The sequence below is a fragment of the Struthio camelus genome, chromosome 4, assembly GCF_040807025.1.
Source record: "Struthio camelus isolate bStrCam1 chromosome 4, bStrCam1.hap1, whole genome shotgun sequence".
NCBI lineage: Eukaryota > Metazoa > Chordata > Aves > Struthioniformes > Struthionidae > Struthio > Struthio camelus.
The window spans coordinates 22,582,467-22,604,582 of record NC_090945.1 but is presented as its reverse complement, the minus strand read 5'-3'; the positions used below and the strand labels follow the sequence as shown (position 1 = coordinate 22,604,582).

General features: G+C 40.8%; 1 protein-coding gene and 1 long non-coding RNA gene across 17 annotated transcripts in view; one reads left to right on the top strand and one right to left on the bottom strand.

Annotated features, from left to right (window-relative positions):
- CAMK2D (calcium/calmodulin dependent protein kinase II delta) overlaps positions 1-22,116 on the bottom strand; it is a 191,296-nt gene that overhangs the window by 167,653 nt on the left and 1,527 nt on the right. For 7 of the 15 annotated variants that reach the window (XM_068941775.1, XM_068941782.1, XM_068941778.1 and 4 more), the window contains exons 1-2: positions 9,274-9,732; positions 8,255-8,349 (exon numbers count right to left, since the gene is read on the bottom strand). In XM_068941775.1, the coding sequence (XP_068797876.1) occupies positions 8,255-8,349; positions 9,274-9,341 (163 nt within the window). In that variant the 5' untranslated portion in view covers positions 9,342-9,732. Of the gene's footprint in view, positions 1-8,254; positions 8,350-9,273; positions 9,792-9,952; positions 10,075-10,599; positions 10,777-14,229; positions 14,356-20,877; positions 21,063-22,116 lie in introns of those variants that run through there. The other 8 variants (XM_068941773.1, XM_068941772.1, XM_068941774.1 and 5 more) reach the window with 5 other exon arrangements.
- The window catches only part of LOC104138029 (uncharacterized), a 94,191-nt gene continuing 82,844 nt past the window's right edge, over positions 10,770-22,116 (top strand). For both annotated transcript variants that reach the window (XR_011140867.1, XR_011140868.1), the window contains exons 1-3: positions 10,770-11,389; positions 13,639-13,780; positions 14,518-14,646. This is a non-coding gene — a long non-coding RNA (uncharacterized lncRNA). The remainder of the gene's footprint in view (positions 11,390-13,638; positions 13,781-14,517; positions 14,647-22,116) is intronic.

Below are 22,116 nucleotides of genomic sequence, written 5' to 3'. Positions count from 1 at the left end.
CATTTATTGAAGGATATGAATAAAAATCAGCCAAATGAATAAGGCTCCAAGTGATACCTTTTAAATCGGTGACTATTTATTCTAACAAGCAATATCCTGTTAAAACCTACAAGAAATCTCCCAAACCAAAACCACACATAAGCACTGCCTTGAATTCAGCTATGCAATGCAAGTTAACTTCAAGGCCTCTCTTGACTGAGTAAATCGCGAACCTATCTCTTCAAGAGGTTAAAATTTAAATGAAGGCTTAGGCTTCACAAATCCCATCAGATTGTCAAATATGGGTATTATGTAGGAACCCCATCTGTTCATGCAGCAACATGAATATGCAACGTGACTACTGCTGCAACACTTGCATTCACATTGCCAAAAATTTACAAGCAAGCAGCTTCTGACCGTAATTAAATCAGGAGCAAAGTTCTGACAACACAGGCAATAGATTTCCTGCTACAAACACATGAGCTTTATACACTAAGTTTGTTTCTCTTCCTTTTATGTGTTGAGATGAAGAAACTTTACAGCGCAGGCATATTACCCTTTCCAATTACATCAAGGTCTGTTAATCTTCCTTGCTGTGCAAGGTATGCTGCTCACTGCAGCGCACAGAGAAAGGACGATGTGCAACAGACAACTTTCTACCACATGACCCAATTCATTGCCCATAATGCTGTATAAACCAACTTAAGAATTTCACCGGTAAGGAGAGCTGCCAGCCAGAGGCCACAGGATTGGACAAGCCGTTCTGAAGGGCTGCACAACTGCCTGCGGACTACACACAAAACAACCCTCAATTAAGTTTACTACCAGGGTTTGATATATTCCTCAATCAGTCTTACACCTCTGTCACAATCCATCCACGTGCTCACTCAATCCAGCAAACATTCAGTGAGTCTTATATGTTTTTGCTTCTGGACCAGATTTTGAAGTTTTTAATTCTGCACATAACCACCTCAGATTAAAGATAGGTTTGGATTAAGTTCTACATTCAGTTGAACCTAACCACAGCCATTCTTTCCACAGCACTGCCAACTGTGTGTAGAAGACACTGTAGTGATACACTATGAAAGGAATCAGCTCCCTATACAGGCAAACAGAGCGTTTAAGACTGGAGTGGGCGTAGGGGGAATGCCCAACTGCCAGCTCAATTGACTGATTTGACTGTAGTTGTTCAAGAGAAGACACATGACCAGCTATGAACTTTTTCAACACTCATGCTCTACATTCAAGGTGAAGGTGACTGCCAAAACATAAATTGATTCTGATCTTACAGATGCCAGACATTTCTCTTGGAAACTATCACCAGCATATTAACTTCCTGTAACAATCTATGAACTCTTGGTGCAGAGCTGTAAAAATAAAAAAGATGCCTCCCATCACAAGATAAAATGTTTTATCTTGATCAGCAAATACCCATAGTGTCCATTTCATCACTAAATAAAATCTACCTTGTTTCTTCTGACACTTTTTTTTTTTTAATTAAGATTGGCTGCTTTACTCTTCCAGTCCTCTGTGAAACGCTCGCTACTTATGAAAGGTCAGGAATCCATGCAATAATCTTCAGATAGGCAGAGCTGCTTTCTACCAAATACAATCAGCCTACACCAACAGCTGATGGATTGATCTGTTATAAACTGCTCAGCAGTACTAACTACCATTTTCTAGACCTAAAAACCTAATTATGAAAAACAAATATACCATGCAGCACAATTTATGCCTCTCAATTTCCACTGAAGGGGCCCTGGATCAGAATAAAAGCTAACTCAGGAAAAAGGTACATAGGCAAATTTACAAATGTAGTGCAAACTAGCCCCTACCCAGCTTTTGACCGTATTACTCTTGGTAATACAGCTAGTGCTTCCATCCAGCAGCATCTACAGAAGCAACAGATCTAACAGAAATTAGAGTAAACTCAGTTCCACAGAATACATTCATGAGCTTTAAACCAAAAGGCAACAGGAATTAAGGCAAAGCTTTAAAAAAAATTTTATGATTCCCAGAACAACTGACACTCAAAGCATTCTAGAACAAGTAGACAACAATGCAGAAAATAGCATTGGATAAAATATTTTAAGTTTCTTCCCTGGAAGAAAATACCAAAACCATGCTACACAGGAATTCTCCACTTTCTCTGACACTATACACAAGGTATTTCCCATAACAGTAGGAAAAAACAGAGAAGGAGTATGCACAGATACACACAAAAACGCACATATACAGAAAGGAACAGAGAGATTGCATTTCTGTGCCTTTCTAAAACGTAGCAGATGTTTCTTCAAATTCAAGGCATAATTATTTTTAATAAAGAACTAAACAAAAGCAGCTACCATTTTGAACTTGGGGTTTTGTTAAATTTCTTCAATCAACAGTGGAAGTTATTATGCTTTGTTGGTAATCTCTCAAAATCCCCACATTACCCTTACAAAGCATCCTGCAAATGTGCAATAACTGTATATGAAGGAGGAAGGGAGACTGCCATAAACCCATTGAAGCACCCTGGCCTACATTTCTAAGGAGATCAAATGAAGCACAAGTATGTGAAAATATTTGCAAATGCAAAACAAAATATTTGACTAACTGTATTTTTTTAATCTGTCAGATCAGGTGCTTTACAACTCAAATAAAAATATATATATATAACCTACAAAATACAAGCATACTTCTAACTTGCTATCAGTGAAGCCAGAGAGATGGCACTGAAATACCTTAGATGACCTGTGGCTTCACATTACAACATACATAAACCAATGTTTTCTATGTACAGTACTATGTGCAAACAGACAGAACAAATCTACGGTAAAGGTGAAGTGTTTACTGTTGTGCTTATTTCCTTGTTTTCATATTTGAACGAAAGATTTTGTCTGAAAGTATGGATTTGACACAAGTAGCAAACACTTCCAGGAAAGACCGCTTCCTGGTCTCTCAGACCCAGGTTAAAAAAAAAAAAACTCAGGATCAGCTTGGAAAGTAAAGATATCCAGCTAATATTTTCCACGTCTCTGCTTCTCCTCTCTCTCTCCCCGTAGCCAGAGTGAGCAGCAGTTCTGAAAGAGGAGCTATTCAGATATGCAGCTAAGTCTTCAGTTTGCAGAAACAAATATACAAAATAGAAGCACATATCAGGGCCAGAGTTCACAACTTCTGATAGAAAGTGGCAGGAAAAGAAGGGGCAACCAAATAAATCTCAAAGAATAACTTTGCTGTTAACATATCAGTGGAAGAGATTTGAAAGGAGAGAGGGTGGGTCTAGGCCAAAGTAGCGGTCAAATAGAGTGAGAGAAAAAAGGAAACTCCCAAGAGAGCCAAATACATTCAACTGATCCACAACTACAGACATGCTTAATAATGTTGTCAACTGGGATAGAAAAACATCTCTTACAGATTTTTTTCTAACTCCAACAAACTCACATGACAGATAAGGCAAATACCTTTCTAATTCTCTCTCTGTCCCCTGGAGCTATTTTACAAGTCGGATTTGGGTCATGTGTCCGTTGTAATCAATAGCTACACTTCCATAAACTTCAATTTTAAGGATATTCTAAAAACAAAACGTGTACAAATTATCGCTTCTCAGCTACGGATCTAAATGTCGATGACATTTCTCTGAAGCATGTGAAGGTAACTGCATTGTAGTACACTGGAATATTTTTTTTCCTCAGCTGGAAACATTTTAAGGTATGTCCTCAATTTTCAACTATGTATCTCCCATCACTCACACCAGAAACAAGCTTTGATTATAACAAGAGTGATATATGCATCTCGAAATTCTAATATAAGTTATTTAAGTCCCATCAGTGCATAAATTATAAAAAGGATCTCCTTCCCTGAAAGCAGCAACAGTCAAAATAAAGAGAGAAAAAATAAACTCTTTGCAAAGAAAAAGGGAATTGGCATTACAGAAATTATGTAAGATTTGCTATGGATTTATCTACCAGCCACTAGGAACATTCATTTCATATATAGTTTAAGCTGGTAAAATAAATTACTACCAATCAACGTTTGTCACAGTGAATTCAAAGTACTTCCCTCATTCTCAGGAGTATCTAAAAGCTCTCCGTTTTTTCACTAAAAACAAAAGTTAACACAGCTCCAAATCTTCAAAATAGGACACCTGACCAAAAACCTATACTTATTCATGTTAAATCAGAACATCTATGTTGAGTTGAACAGTATGTCATGACTAAGCTGAAGGACAGAAAGAACACAGAAACCAATTTAAAAGGCAAACTACGCGTTAGTAGGTAAGCTTTCTTATCCTGCTGGGGAAACACATTTGTCAAATATACCTTTAACATGTGGAGGAAAGTAAGCATTTTGCTATTCAACATATAATTAACCTGATAAACAGACTAGAATAAAATATTACTGAAGGAAGTGGCTAAAATCACAAGCTTAATTTTTTTCTACACAAAGCTGACACTTGCTTCACAGACAACTAAATGCCCTTAAGGATAGTACTGTCTGCTTGGGAATGCATGCATGTGTACTGAAGGACAGAAATTATCATTTAAAAACAAAACACAGCTAAATGTACAGAGTTTCTTATTTCTCATGCTTCAGAGATTAAGATCTCTAGCTAGATTTGGAATCTCTGACAGATTAGGAAGAATTATTTTCTTCCCCTGTCCATATAGAATGTTTTATTATAGCTTGGCTTCCTGTAAAATATCTGGCACTGACTGAGGCAAGGTACCTGATTAAATGAACGGTTGGTCTAGTGACACAACAAAAATATTTATCTCTGTGTCATGAAAAACTAAGCTGAAAAATACTTACCTTATATGCTTCACATTTCATTCATCTACCAAATGTATTTTAAATCACTTTAGGAATCACAAAGCGTTCTACACAGATAGCTTTACAGACTGCAATACTCTTGCCACAGCAAAATTACTCAATTCTGCCACTAAAATACTGTTCCAAAAGGGTGGGGTTTTTCAGCCTCTATGCCCGTTGGAACTAGTTGCAGGAAGGTGCTATTGGTCTAGTTGACTCTGGCTATGCCTTATGCACGCATACACTCAAGCTCATAAGAAATACTTTCTTCTTCAAAAATAGGAAGATGCTGAAAGTATTTCAGAAGTTTCCAACTAAGAACGAAGATAAGTAACTGGTGAAGCCTCAAAGGCTTAAAGCTACAACGCATTCTAGTAGCGCTGATGCTAATGGAATCACTGGTCCCTGAAAGCTCACGAGAGCATCAAGCAAAGGCAAAGTGGTAACCTCCAGCTGATTTGTACATTACTTACTAAATATGTATGCCTATAAACAAAGTGGTTCATATTTCTACTGCAGCAAAGGACTGGGAAGGGTATATGTAGGCCATATTTGCAAAAGCAGTCTAGGAAAGAAACTGGACTGTAACATCATCCTCTTCTCACAGCTGCCATCAAACTGCTACCAAAGGCACAGTGCTTTTGGCCACTACAGAACTAATGTCAACATAGGTATCGGTGAAAATCACATCCAATCAAAATATATTAGTAACTGATCTTCTCAATTATGATTAGAGAGAATTGCCTTTTCCTTCCTGTCAGAAAAAGAGGCCCAAATCTGCTAAGAAAATGGGATCCAATTCTATGAAAGAAACGTGGATCAAAGCCAGAAGTCTCAAAAGAGAAAATAAAAGATGTACAGATAAAGACAAAAAAGAAAAGAAGATTTGTTAGTTATTTTGTATTTAGCAAAGACAGGGCAAGAAAAGGTTACCTCATAAGTTCGTTTTATCTACACTGCTTTCCATATAAAGAAAACAGCACAAAGAAGTCAAAAAACCGCTTAATAAGAGAGTATGTGAGAAAATCCCAACAACTTATCAGATAAATCAATGCAGAACCCATAATCAGCAAATATACATTCTTTACTTCACTCTTAGTTTTCTGCATGCTTGTTCACTCTTACACTTAATTTTAGGGGCATGCTACATATATATATATATGTATGTATGTATATGTGTGTGTGTGTATTCTTTCTAAGTTTGCAGCATACTCAAATTATGCAAGCTTGTCTAGAACATACTCTACTGATACAAACTAGCTTTGATTTTCTAATATCAATTTTGTTAAGTTGACTTAATAAATGCGAAGAAAAAGCCCAAATCTTTTAAATGCAGCTTAAGAGTATTTTAAGAAGAGACTATACAGCATTTTAGTAACAAAACGCTATACTGAAATAATCCATAAAGGGATTTCAATTACAAATAATAATTACTGTTTCTGTTACTCAAATCACACCTTCCTTTCCCCTCCATCATAAAGCAACTAAGGTGCGAGTAAAATGAAATAATGATGGTTTTGCAAATAGTATCTAAAGCGTATCTATTATTAACTGCGACAAAGTTTCACAATTTGGTGCTGTTAATGCTTAGTTTTTGCAAGTAACTGATACCCTCCTGCAATCAAAGAGCTGTCTAACAAGATTTGTGAAGATTTCAGAAGCTTGCTCTTCAAAACATGCCTAGTAGATTTAAAAAAAAAAAAAAAAAGAAAGAAAAAAACACAAAATAAAAGCGAGAACAAATAAAATCTGTGAAACCCATGAAAACAGATGGAAATGTGTTCTCTGCATTCATGGACAAGGCATCACGCGTATCAGACAAAAAAAAGGGTATTTCATCATCCAGTTACCAAGCTTTAAACTATAACTCCTTGTTTTATAGGCTTACATGCTGATTTTGTAGAAAAATCTTTGTACGATTCTTGCCTCACTCCATCTCATGCGTTAAATTCATCCTAGTATACTTCCACTCAATAATGGACTACACCAAGGATCACCTCGGTCCTGTATGAATCAGGAAAGTACAAAATAAAAGCTTGAAAAATCATACATTTAGTGTATTAATATAGCCTAACATTTGAAGATTTTACCCCGTTATACATCAAAACTATGGCACATAAGTAGTCCGATACTGATTTTCCTTCAGCTTCTCACATTGAAAGATACTTAAATCTACAAAAATCACATAAAAGACGGAGGTTTATTTTAAGTATCAAAATTCAACAGAGCATGTTATCGTGTTGACCAAAAAAAAGGGAAAAACTGCTTTAATTACTTGTCAAAATAGTTTATCTGAAGTACGCTTCTGTTCTTAACCTTTCTCCCTTTAAATCCGTAACTCTACAAATGAGTATTCTCAATTTAAGTATGGTTTGAAAAAATAAATAATGGAAAACAAATTTCTCAGTGAGAGTATGAAGACTAAGACTCAGTGCATGGTAAAAGGTAAATCTTCACATCCCTTTCATCAGCTGAAAACAAGGCATATTAACACAATGTTGAAAGATCCCCAGCAGAGAACAGCATGCTAGTGGAACATGCTATAGCATCATAGGTAAAATTTTATGCATGAATTTAATGAATTAATTCAGATTGCTGTTTACCTGCAGTGATTCCTTTGTGTCAGAAGTAAACCAGGCCATAAACACAGGTTTACCCACTGACATCATTTGCTTATTCATTTCCACATTCATCACAAGAGAACAAATTCATATCAAAATATAGATAACGTTAACGGAGAATAATACATAATCCCTGACATCCTAGTACAAGCACTTTGACCTGGATTTAACAAGGAATAGACATATCACTGCTTTCAACAGCAGTAACCCACAGTACACAGGTAATTTATCAAACGTATCATAAACATATATCCACTGAACAGATGTACAGGAAATAGATAGGAAACATACACATCACATGGAAACTATAAACATGAAGTATAGCAGGCATTACAATTGTAACAATAAAGTGGCTCATCATTTAATGAGAATGACTTCATTCATGAATAGTTATTTCGTAAAACGATTATTTCTTTTCTGTAGTAACTGAAAACAAAATATAGCGCAGGAAGTAAATTACATTTTTCTCTCATGGCATTCACAGTCAGATAAGCCTTGATGTTCATGTTTAAATGCAGTGGAAGATCAGAATCCTGTTCAGCTTTAAGATATATGTCTTAAGTAAAAGCTATAATGAAAACTTATTTCCCAACCTTCTCCATAAAATCAGCTTGCAAAACACTTCCAGAAGAATTCGTACATCTTTCCTTTAAACACTTTACAGCAGCAACCTCAGATCTATGTACAGTCAATCCATAAAATATCTAATTAACACAGACACAATTCTAAGCACCCTTTAAGGAAACAGGAAAACATGCATGAAGAAAATTAAAACTTTTTTCTATTTCTAACGCTTACCACAAAAATGCAAAAAAAAAGGCAGGGGCAGTTTCAGAAACACTGAGTGAAAATATACCCACCCCTAGCCGAAAGCTTTTTGGTGTTGATAATTTTTGCAGCATATTCTTGTCCTGTCGTAATTTTCATACACCTTCTCACGACTGAGAACGCCCCTCTGAAAACCAACAACGGGACAAAGTGTCAGTGTTAACTGAAACAGTTCACAGCCGTTTCTAATGCAAGGGCTTTAAATGATTTCAGGGACAGCTGTGATGTTGACAGAATACAACAAGAAAAGGAGGATTTTCAGAGAGCGTCAGCCAACGGTGATTTTACAGATCGAAACAGTAAATTCGAAGCAGAAAGGCGGGCACCAGCCGTATGACTGAAGCAAGCACCGCACAGGCGGCTCTAGGCGCTGCTGTGCGCGGGGAGCAAAGGCGCGCTGCCCCTACCCCCAAGGCCGCCCGCCACACACCGCCGCCCCCACGCCCGCCCGCGACGGGCGCCGCCAACATGGCGATCGGCTCTCGCCGCCCGCCGGCCCCCGCCCCGCCGCCCGGGGGCGCCGCGCCGCGCGAGCGAGCGCCCGCCGGCCGTTAACGGCCCGCGCGAGCGAGCGCGCGCCCGCCGGCCCCTCGCCTCGAGAAACCACCGCCCAGCACCAACTCCCGCTGTATTAGTAGTAATATCGACGTATATAACAGTAACAGTCGTAACAATGACGGGACAGCTCGCGCACCTCCCGCCCGAGGGGGACGGCGGCTGGGGGGCAGCTCCCCGCCGGGAGCCTCCCGCCGCCGCGGCCATTTAAAGCCGGGTGGGCAGACGGGCGCGGAGCGGAGGCCGCACCCCCTCCCTGCCGGTGGCGGCGCGGGGAGGAAAGCCGGGGCCAGGGCCGCTCACACACGTCGCCCTCGGCGTGCCGAGCGCCCCGCCGGGCTTTCGGCGTCAGTAACGCAGCCCCGGCAAGCCGCGGCGGCGGGCGGCACGCAGGCACCCACCCAGCCCCGACAGCCGCCGCCGCCCCTGCTCCTGGCCCCTTCCCGCCGCGACACCGCCGGCTGCCCGGCCCCGGGCCGGCGGGCTCCGTGCTTACTTCCCGAGCTCCTCGAAGAGCTGGTACTCGTCGGTGAACCTGGTGCAGGTGGTGGTTGAGGCCATCATGAGGACGGACGGCCGCCGGTGCCTCCGGCGGCCAGGGGTGGCGAGGCAGTGGCGGCCGAGGGGCTCCGCGGTGGGCGAGGCGAGGCTCCGCGCCGGCTTCTCCTCCCCGCCGCCGCCGCCGCCTCTCGTGCTGACGGGGCTGCCTCCGCGCCCTCCTCTCCGCCAGCTGGCTCGTCCTCCCTGCTCAGGTCTTTCCTCTCCCCTCCCCTCGCCCCCACCCTTAAAAAAAAATAAATAAAAAAAGGGAGAGAGGAGGGGGAGAGAGAGAAAGGAAAAAAATATATTAAATCCGCACCGCCCCCAGGGAGAGGTGGCACCGAAAGGGAAAGCAAAGCCGGGGCGGGGGGCGCCGCGCCGCCGGCCACGGGGTGCCTCCGCCCTCCGGTCCCCCCGCTCCCCACCCTCCCGGCGAGCGGCCGCCCGCCGCTAGCCAGCCAGAGGGGCCGGCGCGCCTCGGCCCCTCGTCCCGGTGCCGTGCCTCCCCCTAGCGACCCGAGCCCGCCAGCCGCGCCCGCCCCGTCGCAGCTCTCTGCTGCCGCCTCGCCGCCGGCTTGGCGCGGCCCCCCCCCGTCGGGGACACCGCAGCGAGGGGCTCCCTCTGCGTCTCTCACCCCCCGGAGGAGCCTGCGCGAGCACCGGGAGCAGGGGCTTCGTGCGGGGCCGCGGCAGCGTGACACGGGTGGAAAGGACGAGCGCCACCGGCCTGCGCGGGGGCCGGGGCCGGCGGCGGGCGGCGCTCGCGCCCGGCTCCTCTCGCCCTGAGGAAACGGATGCACCTGCGCCTCGCTCCTCGGCGACCGCCTGACGTCACAAACCGCCCCGCGGGGGCGAGGGGGCGGCGGCGGCGGCAGCTGCGCTGCTCGTGCGCGCGCGGCCGCGGCTGCGGCGGCAACGGCAGCGGGGGCGCCGCGCCCCGCCCCGCCCCCGCGGCGCGTTCCGTCCCGTGGCGTCACAACGGCCGCGCGCCGCCCGCCGGCGGGGGGCTGACGACGACGGCGATGGCGGCCGAGGCTGCCCGCCTCCCCGCTCAAACGGCCTAGCGTTGGCGTTTCCGCCAACGAGGTGGCGCTTCGTAACGGGATTAACTGCGTCGGGGTTTCCTGCAGGTGGTCCGCAGAACAAGTTTCGCTAGCTCCCAGCCGGGGGGAAGACCTTGGGAAGGGAGCGCGGCCTGCGCTGGAGCCGGGCCCCCGCCAGCCGCCGGGCCCCGCTCCTGACCCCCGCGCCTCGCCTCGCCCGGAGCTGCCAAACAACTCACTCATGTTCCCTCCTTAGGCGCAGACTCACGCTGGCTCGCGGGCTGGTATTTCACGATCAAACGAGGGACGTGCCCGGAGCCAAGCCAGCGTCTGCGCGTCCCTTGGCTCATCTCTCCGGCCAACTCGCTGACGCCAAGTACCACAGATGGCCGCCCTGACGCGTCAGGGGGTCCGACCTGGGAAATCAAGACCAGGAGCTGCAAACGTAGAATCGGTTACGCTGGAAGTCACCGGAGGCTTCCGCAGCTCCGAGGAACGTGAAGACCTAGAAGCTCAACGCGAGCTTGAAGAGATTTTTGAGGCCTGTGCTCTGGGATAGACGGCATGGTGGATCATGCTTTTCCCCCACACCAACCCAGCAACACCAAGAAATAAGAATGATGCTGTATTTACTGCAGAGGTTTGATAGCAAGGACTGAGAACGTTAAAACAGAGAGCTCATGTTCAGCAATGGAGATAAAGTGTAATAGTAAACAGCTGCCTCATTTCCTTGACCTTGGGGTAATTTCTGTGCCAAATACAGAGAGACTTCTCTATTAAAATAGCATGTGACCACATCACTGAAGATCACAAATGAACACAAAAATGAAGGCTTACCAGACAATCTGAAATGTATTGTTACAGCTCATTGAGAATTTAAAAAAATAATTCTGCAAGATATTTTAAAAGTGTTTCATTTTGAAATGTCTGGAATGCCATCGTTTTAATGTTTCTGAAAGCAGTACTGAAAACAGCATTGGACTAAATAAAATGCACCTTGAATTTTTTTTTTAGGTAATGGCAAAATGTGTATGTATGTTTATATTTGTTTTATCTATAAGATTTTATTTTCTAAAATAGTAATTCTTATCAATAATTATGCATTAAATCCTAATATTGATTTTCTAAAATACTTAATATTTAAAAATTAAATAATATTGACAGGTGAAGAAATGCAGTTGTGGGAACTATAACAATTTTCAAAACCAAAACTCTGTATTTCCTAACTTTGAAATGTTTACACTTTAACAGGACTTTTCAAATGTAACTGCTTTTATATATGACACTAACGCCTTTATAACTTCACTTACATTTCTAGCGTAGGCTTTGCCAGTGATTATTTGCTTGGTTTTGGGCAACCATTTTGCATTTTGCTTTTATTCCTTTCTGAGAACTTAGCAGGGGTGGTAAGATAAGTAATGAATTAAGTTGACATCTACACAGTCCTTTCAACATTTAAAGCACTGAATACGTCAGTTTGCATTACAGCTACAGCTTCACTATAAAATGCAGTGTGCAGCTTGAGTCTAAGTAGGCAGTCTCAAAGTTAAGCGTCTAAATCCTTATTTTGCTGTGTGAAGGAAGATATGCATGCAGAATAAATCCACAAAGGTTTCCTTTAGTTTAAAGCTCCAAACTGAAGAGATCAGAGCTCCATGGCATGAAGAAGGCTGTGAGAAAAGTCTGAAACTTTTAACCAAGTAGAAAGCATTTATTCCGCAAGTTCCTCTCCAGGGGAACATTACATTCAGCAAGAGAGGATGTTTCAATTTACACCAGCAAATTTACACTAGAGCAAGAATGAAACTACGCTCAGGTCAGTGAAGAGAATATGCAATTTAAAAAAAAAAAAAGCACACAGTATGGTAGCATATTTCTCAGCCTCCTCGAACAAGAATATAGCATGCCAGTCATGCATAATTTTGTATATATCTGCATAAATACCACAATCAGCAGTACTGAAACCCCAGAGTGGCCTGATGATTGTGAGTATTTATAGGAGCATGTCTGCCAGGTTCCTTATCTATATAAAGACATTCAAAAATTAAACATATTCCCATGCTACGTTTCATTTTTTCATAATAGTATCTTCTGAGAAAAAGCATTTGGGAAAAGTATTTGCTGTTACTGCCCCATATATTATCATTTATTTAATCCAAAAAATGTTCAAAGGAAATTATTAAAGTCATTTTACTTTATTTCTTTTCAGTGTAGGAATGTTCTGATTAGTAATGACATTATAAGGATGCATGATGCAAACTGAGCTTAAAAAAAAAAAGCCTTTTTTTGTTTTTTTCTCCTTTTCCCAATGAAAAAAAAAACCTCCTGAGCTGAGACAGACCCATAATTTGTAACTGCCATTTAAGTACCCCATAAATTCTCCAAACTCTTTCTGAGTAGACCAAAGCAGCCGGAATGGCAGCCAAGGATCTCGCCCACTAGATTAACTTCTAAAAGCTAGTCAAAGGTTCAGGTTTCTATTGAGACCACATAAATGGTTAATTTGTGGTTGATCTATTGGATGCAGAAAAGCAGATCTCAGTAGTGAACCTGAAAAGGCTTTAAAAAAAAAATCCCAGAACATGGAATCTTTTCTCCTCCAGAAAATTTTTTAGAGAGAACTATAAACAGTTCAAATACAGAAGAAAGTGAATAGCTGGTTCCTCTAAAGTTTCTGCAATTTAACAAAATGTTACAGCTCAGTGGAATGAATTATGCTTTTAACTATACAATCTGAAACAACATTTATTGTGGCAAAGGAAATGGTATTTATTTTAAGAGTTTGCTATTCAGCGGGGTCTGCTTTGTAGAGCTTTATTTTTAGACAGTCAAAGTGAGGTTTTCATTTTATTTCTGATGCTTGCAAATACAAATTTTCAATTTTCTTGTGTTTTGAAGGAGTCAGAGGTTTTAAATGGTCATTTGTGTAGACTTCTCATTATGAGTGCTGCTAGGACTATTGTCAATATAGGCCATGAAGAAATTTCAGTGACCATGTACAACAAAAGTCCAGACAGAAAATACTGTGAAAAACTGAGTAATCTTGATTTTAGATAAATACCTGTTTTTATGACAAGAGATGGTTTTGGACTGAAATACTTGGTCCTTCCCAAGGCCTCATGAGAGCACGGGTGATGATTCTCACCTTTTCATCTCCAACTGCACGCTCCCACATCCTTCCTTGTGCTGACAGTAATGCTTGTCTTTCCACAAGGTGAACGCGTATGAGGAGCTAACCTGCCAGAAAACTAACCTTACACATACTGTTTTCCCCCCAGTTCTGCCACCTGAGGTAGCTTGCAATGGGATCAGACAAGCACCTGTGCCAGTGTAGCAGAAGGCCAGGAAACGCACAGCCAGGAGCATGGACCGGGGAAGGGGAGTACATGCCCACCCCTCTTGGCCACAGCTGTGACTCAGGTTGGTTCAGCTGTTTCATCAGACTTTGCCCTGCGAATGCTTATTTCGGGTTGTTTAGGAGAACGACAGCATTAGTTTGTTTACACTTTTAAACTGTTCACACTGCCTATTTATACTGTTAATACTCCTGTGTTGGGAGATCTTTTTTGGCAACATCATAGTTGAGAGAGGGACAGAAGGAAAATAAGGAAGTATATTGTAGTACACTGAATTTTTAGATGTTTATATAATAGAAAACTGAATGCCAAAATGTTACAATAAATCCATTGCATCAATAGATGCAGTGATGATTCATTGTATAAACACTGTATCCTGGGTATATTAACCACCATAAAAGCACATACATACTTATACAAAGATATATTGGTATGCAATTTATTGCAATAGTTTGGCATTCCATTGCCTATTAAAAAGTATTTCTACTGAGACTAAAAAGAGTGCACTTCTACCTTCTCACCCTTGCGTCTGGGAACAAGATCATCCCCGCTTTCTCTCTGTGACTAATTGAAGACACTTCTGGGGAGCGCTATTCAGAGCCTTGATTCATGTCCCTGGAAGGAGAGAGGAAGGATTCCCTGTCGAAAGAAAGAACAGTTAATCTTTTCCTTAAGAGTTCTGCTGTAGGATTTCAGCTCAAAAATTGAGACTAGCCCTTCCATAATAGCCTTAAAATAAGCAATTGCAGAGGAAACTGCTTTGAAATCCATGGCCTTCAACGGTTTTATACATTTCTGCAGAAATTCAAATTTGGAACAGGAGATCCTGAGAGAACATCCAGCAACCTGGACATTCACTTGCTCATTTCCCTGTGAGATTGGTCTTAAATCCAGTAGATGAGAACTTGAATTGGAAACAAAAGATTTCAGGTCAGTACTGAACTATCAATGACGTTGTGCAGTATGTTGTATCTCTCTTTTGTGTTCTTATTGGAGTTGTTGCATTTTTATAAATAATTTTTTTCAGAGGGGCAGAAACACTGGTAACGTCATAGTTGGTGTGCCAGAGATTCACTCTTTGTAGCCTACGCTCTTTCATTGCCAAGTGATGAAGGCAGTCTAGTCACTGGACTTGAGGCAGGTGTGTCTTAACGTCTTCTGCTAGAGCAGTACCCTTCCAAACACCTTCTGGTCAAGACCCCCGGCGCTCACTTCGGAAACCACTGTTTCAGTCCTAAACATCCCTGCTGCTCAGTGGGTTGTAAAAAGCTGAGATGGAGCCACTGAGCAACCTGATCCAGGGCATGTTTTCTTTCCACGGGGAAGCTCTTGCTCAGTCTCTTGCTGGAGCTGTTCCATTATGTGTGCATAAACATTCAGAGAAGTAGATTCTTGAAGGTTCCCTTGAAGAAAATTAATTATTTATCCATTATTTACACTCCTGGCAAGCACCTTACTACCTGACTGTGGCAGTGCGTGTGCTCTCTCTTATTCTCCTGCTGGAGCACTCTTACATAGGATTAATTTACTCTTCAGTGAACCAGAAAGATGTTGGCAGAAAAAACAATTTGATAGCTCAGTGATTCTGTCATGCTCTTGGTATGCAGGAGGCCAAGGTTTCCCTCTGGCCTAAAAAAGCATTACTACTGACAGACCAGGGGACACTGCTGGCCTTTTAGCTCCTACCTCTAGAAGCACCACAAGGAGAAATAGGTGTTTTTTTTTTTTTTCTTTTGTGGTGAGGGCAAAAATACAGGCTTATTAAAACAAGCAATTTGTTTGCATTGAAAAGGAAACAATAACACTCTAACAAGATACGAGTACTCTTAGATTTCTAAATAATAATTTTTTTGTCTTTTTTATTTAAAGGTATTTTTAATTAATAAGGTTCCTTTAAAATAATGTTTTTAAAGCGGGTGGTTTCTTTTTAACTTGCTTTAATTTTAAGCTGAATATTTTTTAACAAATCGCTATGAAACACTGCTAGCTATCTTATGCAGTTAATAGCTGAGACCAAATCAGAGGTACCACAGATTCAGGAATTCAGATCCAGTGACAAAGTCAGTAAACACCACTGCTCTAAGGCAGAACATTTTGAATACTCAGATGTAACAAGGAAAAGACCAGTGATTACAGAGAGTCCAGAATGCTCCTGCAAAGTTATTGTAAACTTACATTTAGGAGCATTACTGCATAATTACAATGTACCTTTAATAAGGGAAGGGCATTTTTTTCCTTCTCAGAATTGAGCCATTTAAGCAGCTGGCTTATTATTGGTTTCACCAGCGGCAGCTACATTCATCTATAGGCAAATCACCCTTCGCTTCCCTGTTGAATAAGGATGTATCACAATACCGACTCAAGTTAATGCGATTCTTTTCCTTGTTCTCAGGAATCACCTGATGAACATTGTAAAGATAACAGCTTGGACATGCTGAGCTGTAAATATTCTTAACCCAGCCAGGCTAGCTTGCAATCTGTCAAGATTACAGCTGAACCTTGAAAGTCATTTTGTAGGAGCAAGACAGAAAAGGTTTTTCTAGACTACACTTCACTTCCAGGCACTAATAACTTTAATGCTAATTTCAAGAATTAAAATTGAATGATTCCAAGATGCCAGGAAAGTGAGCTGGATTTTCATCCCAATTGGCTGGCTAGCATTATAGTCTACCTTTAATAACTTTCAAACTTTCTTTGTTCAAAGTTCCCAACATTAACAAAAAATGCTCTGGTTTGAAACGTACATATGACAAATATAGGCATATCTGTTACAAATTTCTCCAAAACTCAAGTAGACTCAGACCTTATCAAATTCCTCCCCACTCTCCTTTAAGGAGGAATGGCAGAGAAATCTTCCATGTAAAAGAATCAGCTGTAGGTAAGATGTCAGGGAGATAGGTCAGGTTGACAAAGCACCTACAAGGAAAGGTAAAGGAAAAGAAACAACAAAACTCACCGGATCTAAACATTCTAAAAATTAACTAAAAATTCAAGTTACTTGTGTAAAATTGCTCACAAAATCTTGTCCCTGTAAGGCTATAGCTCTGTTGCTGACTGCTCATTTCATGCATACACGCAGTTAAACCATTTCAGGGAAACTAGTGATGACAAATAGAAATGAATCAATCATTTAACTTGAGACAGTGCTTTAGGGTCATTGCAAGCTAACTTGCAGGGTGTCAGTGGGCCTCAGGCCTCCAAAGTGTGAGCCAAAAGCCAGCAATTTTGGAGGTGTTGCGCAGGAGGAGACGGCACATACACCTGAAGCCGAAAGAAGGGTGAAAAGGCATCCTCAACAGTGACTGTTGGCCCAGATGTACTTTGTAGCTTCCTGTTTTTCCTGCTTGAGGTTCTTGTTTGTTTGTTTGATTTCTACAGTTGCTTTCCAAATGTTTTTAGAAACTTTAGCACCAGTTTTGAGCCCTGTAGGACCGGGCGTCCTTAGGACTCAGCAAGGATAAACACAGAAAGGATAAATACTCCTTCCAGAGTTCCAAAGGGGTTTATTACTTTTGGTTCAATGGTAATGGAATCTGAGAAATACATACATTTTTCTGGTATGATAAAAGATCTGATTTTAATGTTGTCTTGCCATCCTGCCTAATAAATTCAAGAGAAATACATGCATCTGGGAAAGCTGGCTATGACAACCTCAATATCATCAAGATTACATATTAACTATATTCTCTGTTGATGTGTTCCATAAAAGTTCACAGGCCTTCAAATCAAATACAAAATACAGGGGCCTACGTTCTCTGGTCTGTTGTGCTGCCTTTGCATTAATCAGGCTATGTAAAGGCATAAGAGATTGCAGGCACCTTCAACATGCTGTAAACCCACTGCTGCTCCAGTAACAACTGGAAAAAGGAAAGGAAGTGAAGAAGAACAGTAAGACTGTGATGTGCTTCAGCTATTCCTAACTCACCCCAATGTCTGTTAGATATTATTGCCAATTATCACAAGTCAGGGCAACCACTATGCTGGTCTAACCAAGGATAAAAAAGCAAAGACCTAAAATAAGGTTCAAAACAAGTCTTTTCATTTGGTAGAAGCTGCGTGCAATCATGTAAGTAGTGCTGAATCCTTACTGCAAACAGTTTTTGGTGATTGTTTTGTAAATGTTTTCAGGCGCTTCCTGAAACCAATGAGGGAGGCAGTTGGAAGTAATTTTATCTAAAATATATTTTAGATACAGAGCATCCTGTTGATGAAGAAAGTTAAAGAAGGAAATTATTAATAATAATACCCCCTCCTGCATCCATACAAACACACACTCACTACTTTGGAGACTTAATGTTGCCTTTCCAAGATGAGATGAGGTCAGACCAAGTAGTTATAAAGTTATTCAGGGCTGTGAAAAGAGATATGTTTGAGTTTTATGGGGAAATAAGTCAATGCTGAGATTTTAGAAGAAAGGGAATATTCTCACAGTGTTGAGAAAAGGAAAATATTTTGATAGCAGCAGTTTGGACACACTGAATTGAAGAGGGAAGGAGAGATTCAGTCTGAAAAGGGGAGGCTGTTGAAACTACCAGTGCATAGACTAGTGTTGAAATAGGTCACTAAATAGGTCTAGCCTTCAGATTAATTTAACATTGTCCAAATGCCATTTCTTACCTCAAACACTGCACTCAGCATACTTTGGAATACTGAAAGCAACAAATATATTCTTATTGACTGACCAAAAACCCTCAAGTAAAAATGATTCCTTGAATTAAGGTCAAACTATCTAGATCAGTTCACTGGAATGGAACTACCTGAATACGGAAAGTTTCAGTTTCCTTTTGAAATCTACTTTGCAAAATGCAAATCAATGATACAAGAAACCCTTCTTTCTTTCTTTTGTTTTTGTTTTAATCATTTGCAAGTGTGCCAACATTTTGCAACATTTCCTTTACTGGGTTATCTCAGGCTTCACAGAACATCTACTGTTGTAGTGTGAAAGATCTCGATAAAGGCACAGCTGTGAATGTGCCCACTATGTATCAGTTATATGTAACATGATATCTGTTCTCCTACTTAGATGGTACAAAAGGCTACTGTAACGATCTTTAAAGCTCTATTTATTAATGATCCCATCAGTTCTTCAACTGAGACTTTACTGCCTGCATTCTCTCCAGATATATATATATATACACACACATATATATACGTGTGTGTGTGTGTGTATATATAATCTAATAAGCATTTGCTTATTGCTTCCATGTGGGTCCCTTAAGGGCATGTGTTTCCACCGACCCAGGCTTCAGAACTCCCTTGCCCGAAACCAGGAGAGACATTTCACAGTGGGACACTTGACCAAATGAAAGTATGTGCAGGCAAGGGACAAAATCAGCAATTTCAGTATTTATTTTGCTCATCATTATTATTCAGAAAAAGCATTGATGAGTAACTGGATAATTTATAGAACAAGCAAAGGAAAACAGGCCTTTTAATTAGAATAATCCACATATAGTTCATGCTGACAGTGACTGAAGCAGTTCTCATGTAATGGCCCTTCACTGAATGGAATAAAACAAAAGGTGACCTTAGTATTGCTCCTGTTAGACAGATGGCAATGTCATCCATAAGCCTCCATCAAAATTGGAATTGATAGGCAGTTTTATTGGACGCCTGTTTGTAAACAGCAAATAATAAAGACTTGGCTCATACAGCTACTTTTTCGGGGCACATACATGCACCTTGCAATATGAAAAGCTCAGAATCTCCAGCTAGCCGAGTTTGGGCAGGGTTGTTTCCCTTGTTTCTGAGATTCCAACAAACAAAAGTATTGCAAATAGTTTTCAAAAAGACTATATTACAGGAAGAATCTTTAACTCAGCCTAGGTCCTTATCAGCTTTACAGCACTATTTCTTTCAATGTAGTAGCACCAAATAAATCGTACAAACCAGAAGGAACTTTTCACATTTGGAACACTAGCTTTTCTCTTGGAACTTGGAAATATGATGGATGTTCTACTATCATTTTTATTTGAAGCAAAATTGATTGCCAGGATAGGGCATAGGAACCTGCTGAATTAGATTCATCTCCTTAATGGTATCTAAGCTTTGGCTCAAATAAATATTTTTCTAATAATTATTATGAAACATAGAGTGATTCATACCCCAAGTATTGATTAGACATATGGAATGTTTTCACTTAGGCTTTATGCATACTATTACTACTTATTTTGTCTGTAAATACAGATTTATCACAGTGAATGCCAGAATTAATCAACCATAACTGATATACCAGAATCAACGATCTTTTTTTTTTTTTTGTCTGTTTATTTTTTCTGAATGCATTTTACCACACCTCATACTACTGATTACTAGCACAGAACAGTACCAAAGAGTGCAATGATAGCCACAGTCTTTACTTCAGGAGCTTTGTCGTTTAAGATCAACAGGAGTGACTCTTACGCAGGCTGCTTTTTGCCTTTGCTTGGCAGCAATTCTGAGAGGAAAATCCCATTCTCACTGTACACAACTAACTGGAGATGTGATATGTTTATAGTCAAGGTTCTATGCTCAGGTTGACACAAGCTATAGGAAAACTGCTTCCCCATGCTGACTTCTATCTAGTGAAACTTTTCTAAAGTTCAGAATTGAAGGGAAGTCTTTCCATTTACTAAAAAAAATGACCTAGGAAAGCCTAAAGGAAAACAAAAAGCGGTATTTCCTGGATGATACCCTGCAGAGTAGTTTCTTGGTTTCTTCATTGGAAAACCATCTTTCTTCCAGCTCATGCTTTTTGTCTATGATTCCTCGTTCCAAATACCACAAATGGATAAAGAGCACCTGAATAGCTTAATCACTCTGGAAGGCTTTTCTGTGCCAGCCTTAGTCACTCTGCAGTCACAACCTTGCTGTGTTCCTTCCTTTTAATGACAACACCAGAAGGGCTAGGAACATTTTTTAAAATACTCTGAAAGCTGGGTTCACAAAATATCATCAAAATGGTGTCACTAACAGATATTTCTCCATGCAAATGTGTAGTCTGACTGCAAAATTATCATTGAAATTACTGGCTCTCATTTATACTCTCTCATGAACTTTGACCATCACTATAAAATGTCAGGAACCAATTAAAATATGATCTTAACAGATGAAATGAAGTATGTAGACTCAGGAGGAAATGGTGATAGACATTAATACTGTGGAGGAATTGTATGTACTCACCGGTGAGAAAGCCTGGGTTGTCATGCACCAAGAAAAGTACTGACCGGCAGTATTTACAGAGAGCTGGTCGTAGCTAAATGTATTGGACAGCGTTAATGCCTTCTAAGAAATGCCATCATGGTAAAGCTGCTGCAGGTGGCATTAATCTTGGAGAAAGGCAGGCAATGCAAAGGGTGGAAAAACCACTATTAAAGAGGAAAAAATAATGTGACATCAGACATAAGAAAAATTTCCAATATTTAAACATCATGTAAAGGTACTCACAAGGATTTTTAAAGTATTTAAAATGTAAACAGCATTTTAAGGTTCAGATAGTTTTTAAAGTATTTTTAAAGTATTTAAAATAGTATTGGTTATACTACCCATATGTGAAGAGCTTATAAGCACGGACAGATGTCATGAATTACCAATACAGGTGAACAGACTTGATCAGTCTGAAGAAACTCTGTCCTACAGTGAAATGTGTGACAAACCAAGTCTGTATTCTATTTGATCCCTTTGGTGCTACAACAGAAAAGCAAAATAGCAGTACTACAGTGAGGAGCTGTTACATACCTTTTCCTTCTCACACAAGTGAAATTACAAAACAGCAGTTAACAACAGAGACAAACTATACAACCAGTGAAAAGACAATTTAAGAGAAAACTCATGCCATAGGATACACAGGGGTGGGGGAGCATGCCCATATTTCATTCTAGGGAAAGATTCTGGTATTATTTGCCACACTGTGATTCCAAAATATTCAACTGAAGTTAATAGGCTGGACATACACTTACATACTGGATAAGAGATTCTAAGTCTTGATAATTAATGGGATACATGTGGAAGACATCTGGACCACCCAGATTCCTGTTTTGTTTATATAATGCCTTGTTCCCTTCAACACTTGCTGATTCCTACGTTATCACAGCTTTTTAGGCAGGCTTGCTGTAATTACAATGGTGCTGGGACATCATGCATCAAACAAGATCTTTGTAAGCCCTACAACTACTTCCCCCAGCTGCTTTAACAGGGAAGGAACAGAGGTTTCTTTGTTGATGTAAACTCTTCCTAATAAACTGTGCTGGATATATCACCGTTTTTATCACCATCTAGATATTGTAATATGATGTGCAGCTGACAATAACACGTAGTCAGCATAGCTGAATATAGTGATGTGTTGCCAGATAAAGAGCAATAAGAAAGAGCACAACAGAAAATATACTACCAATTGTAAAACTGCTGCACATGACAAGGTAA